At 68.4% G+C, this 773-nt stretch overlaps 1 protein-coding gene across 1 annotated transcript in view; it reads right to left on the bottom strand.

Annotated features, from left to right (window-relative positions):
- Window positions 1-773, bottom strand: part of COL7A1 (collagen, type VII, alpha 1) — a gene marked incomplete at its 5' end in the record, with an annotated part of 32,963 nt that overhangs the window by 28,214 nt on the left and 3,976 nt on the right. The window contains 4 exons of the mRNA XM_009890406.1: window positions 29-76; window positions 182-339; window positions 411-554; window positions 634-731. Coding sequence (XP_009888708.1) covers window positions 29-76; window positions 182-339; window positions 411-554; window positions 634-731 — 448 coding nt within the window. The remainder of the gene's footprint in view (window positions 1-28; window positions 77-181; window positions 340-410; window positions 555-633; window positions 732-773) is intronic.

Raw genomic sequence — 773 nt, 5'->3', positions numbered from 1 at the left:
TGGCACGGCACGGCGTGGGGATGCTCACCCTGGGGCACTGCATGGTGCAGGGCTTCGGCTTCGGCTCCGGCTCCGGCTGGCAAGACAAGAGAAGCCCGTGTGAACCCAGGGGTAGGAGAAGCCCCCAGCCCCCACAAGGCTGCTCCCCCTCTGCACCCGCCAGAGCACCCTGGTCCCTTACCCTGGTGGAGATGATGGTGCAGAGGTCATCGGTGAGCTCTCCCTCCAGCTCTGCCAGGGCTCTGCTGTCGTAGATGTACCGCGGGTCCTCACCGGTGACCATGCGCCGGAGCTGCTCCCGGTCTGCCCCCTCCAAGCCCACAGCCAGCACCTGGACCCCTGAGCCGAGAGCACCCTCAGCACCCCGCAGAACTCCCCGCACACCCTGCTGGGACCCCATCCATCCTCACCTCCAGCCTTGACATCCCTGGCGGCAGCAATGGCATCATCCCCAGAGGGGCCGTCAGCCAGGATCACCAGCACCGCTGGCACGCCAGGCCGGCGCCCCGCGCCAGGGCTCAGCAAGTAGGTCCTGGCAAAGGTGATGGCTGCCCCTAGGGAAGGAGAAGGAGGAGGGGGACGGTCAGCAGGATCCCACCAGACACTTCCCCGGCTCCCGGTGCCGCCCCTCACCGATGGCGTTGCCGCTGGGCTCCTCATAGCGCATGGTGCGGATCTGCTCCAGCACGGCGGGCAGGTCGCTGGAGCGGTTGAGGAGCAGCCAGGGCAGGCTGCGGGAGCCGTATGTGGGCCAAGCCACCCGCGGAAGGGGC

Source organism: Charadrius vociferus, unplaced genomic scaffold (assembly GCF_000708025.1).
Source record: "Charadrius vociferus isolate BGI_N301 unplaced genomic scaffold, ASM70802v2 scaffold818, whole genome shotgun sequence".
Classification (NCBI taxonomy): Eukaryota; Metazoa; Chordata; class Aves; order Charadriiformes; family Charadriidae; genus Charadrius; species Charadrius vociferus.
This window is presented reverse-complemented; position numbering and strand designations above follow the sequence as displayed.